Source organism: Galeopterus variegatus, unplaced genomic scaffold (assembly GCF_000696425.1).
Source record: "Galeopterus variegatus unplaced genomic scaffold, G_variegatus-3.0.2 Scaffold4070, whole genome shotgun sequence".
Taxonomy (NCBI): domain Eukaryota; kingdom Metazoa; phylum Chordata; class Mammalia; order Dermoptera; family Cynocephalidae; genus Galeopterus; species Galeopterus variegatus.
Window position 1 is genome coordinate 174,449 of NW_007730181.1, and position 2,278 is coordinate 176,726.

Sequence of the window (2,278 nt, forward strand, 5' to 3'; positions counted from 1 at the left end):
GCTGCTCAATAAAACCAGAAATAGAGTTAAGACCTGGAATCTCCTTCTCATGTGCTGTGGTGTAATCAGAGCAGAAACAGATAAATTCAAGTAAAACCACAGGTTGGCGTTCTTAAAAATACATCGGTACATTTGCTTTGTTGATTCAGCTTCTTCCTTCTCACTCCAGATGCCATTTTTCTGAAATAGCAAGTTTATTTGAGAGGTTACTTTAATTTTAGAAAAAAAAATGGAAAGAGGTCAAGATTCACGATCACTTATGTCTTATGATCAGTGAAGGTCATAATAAGTGAATATAATGTTCATCTTCCATTAGGAAAGAGAAACCAATTTATCTCTCAGAACCAATACTTCCTTGTGCCCTATCAATCAGTATTTATGTATCTAAAAATCATAAAATGAAGGTGTCCACAAACCTAGGGAGGAATTTTCAGGTAATCAGTGGATGAAGAACTTTTACATTTTCTTTTTGGGGATTTTTAAAAATCAAAATCTGTGTCTTTTGGCAACATTCAAAGTAATGATCAGATCTGGAGGAGAGGTGGAGATTTCGCATGGGAAAGCACGTGTCTAATGCAGAAAATGTACTGAATTTCCCTGCCCTTCTCCCGGATATTCGAGCAAAGAATGCTGGTGTGAATATTCTTCACTAAGATATAAATCATCCTACCAGACAATTAGCTTCACATTAAGCAACACTAATTCCACAGGACAAGATCCTTACTTAGGAAGACATGAAAATGAAGAAGAAATACTACTGCGATGACTCATCATATCACCTGCTCGTGCTAAAATCCCATGATCTATAATGAATGTTTTGTACTATAATAAAGACAGTGGATATGACCTGAGGGAAGCAAAAGAGTTTTCCTTTACTTTGCATTTTTTTCCAATGAAAAAAGAAAAAAGATATACACGAAGAACATATTAAGTCATAAGTCCCACACTTTAACACTACTAGTTCACGGTATGTTATATGTTTTATACAACTAAGTATTTTCCTTCAAAAATTAGATATTCTGGAGTANTTTTTTTTTTTTTCTTCCTGTCTATGAAAGTAGCATATGCTCATTTTAGGAAATTTATAAAATTCAGTAACATGCAAAGAAGATTAAAAATAGTAATCCCATCACCCAAAAAGTATATCTAAGAACATTTTGATACACAATAAATATATAGTAGTCTCAGATTTAATGTTTGTAGTCTTAACTATGCTTAAGCAATCCGAAATTCCTTGGTATATAATTTGTTATAATTTTGCTGAGGTTTGAATTTTCATCATGAATCTGGATCTGTGTCCAGTTCTAAGTGAAATGAGTGAACATTGTAGGTAGTAATTAGAACAGCCCAGCAGTCTCACTTCATCATGGCTCTGTGCTGCACTTGTTGTATATAAATAATAATGAACAAATTTATACTTTGCTGCATATGGCAGAAAATATACGCTATAGAAAATGTTCACACCTTTGGGGATCAAGCTTGGTTTATAAATATTAATTTCTATATTTCCTTCTCTATCTTTTTTGTCTTTTAGTCTTTTAACGTAGCAAAACATATTTTTTTATTTTAAGGCTTAGAATTGTACTTGAAAACTGGCAGCTTCTACAGACATTCTTACAATAGAAAAACCTTTCCTTCCTGCCCCTACATGGGCAGGTCGATTTTCCTTGAAAACGGCTTCAAGCTGGTTCTAATATTTACTCACTTATGCAGGTGCGTCCGTCAGCATGGAGTCTGTATCCCGTATCACATTCACAGTGGAAGGTGTCCAGAGTGTTAATACAGCGCTGCTGGCAGCCTCCATTCACCACCGCACATTCATCGACATCTAGAGGAGGAAGACAGATGGCCAGGATTACAATGTCATTCCAATGTCAGCTTTGGAAAAGTGGCACAATATTTCTTTGATACACAGTGTGTGTTATATTGCACAAAGACACCATCTCTGTTGCCACAAATCTTTGCTTGTTTGATCCATTTTGCTTCACCGTGTAAACAAGAAAATGTAGATAGAAACTTTATTGAGCTTTTGAAAGCCCAGCAATGATGAGCATAGGGATTGTCTAACAATTTCCTATTCTTCATATACTGGTTAATTAGACTGATCCAAGATATAGATGTTTCCTTGGGGAAGGAGAACCGGAGGTGAGAATGGCAATGAGCTACTCTATGTGGAGCAGCACACACTAGGAGATAGACACCTGTTGTGGGTCTGACGCTGCTCAATAAAACCAGAAATAGAGTTAAGACCTGGAATCTCCTTCTCATGTGCTGTGGT

The 2,278-nt window shown here is 35.9% G+C and overlaps 1 protein-coding gene across 1 annotated transcript in view; it reads right to left on the bottom strand.

Annotated features, from left to right (window-relative positions):
- LOC103602249 (EGF-like and EMI domain-containing protein 1) overlaps positions 1-2,278 on the bottom strand; it is a 129,400-nt gene that overhangs the window by 118,135 nt on the left and 8,987 nt on the right. Inside the window, 1 exon segment of the mRNA XM_008586659.1 lies at positions 1,706-1,828. Coding sequence (XP_008584881.1) covers positions 1,706-1,828 — 123 coding nt within the window.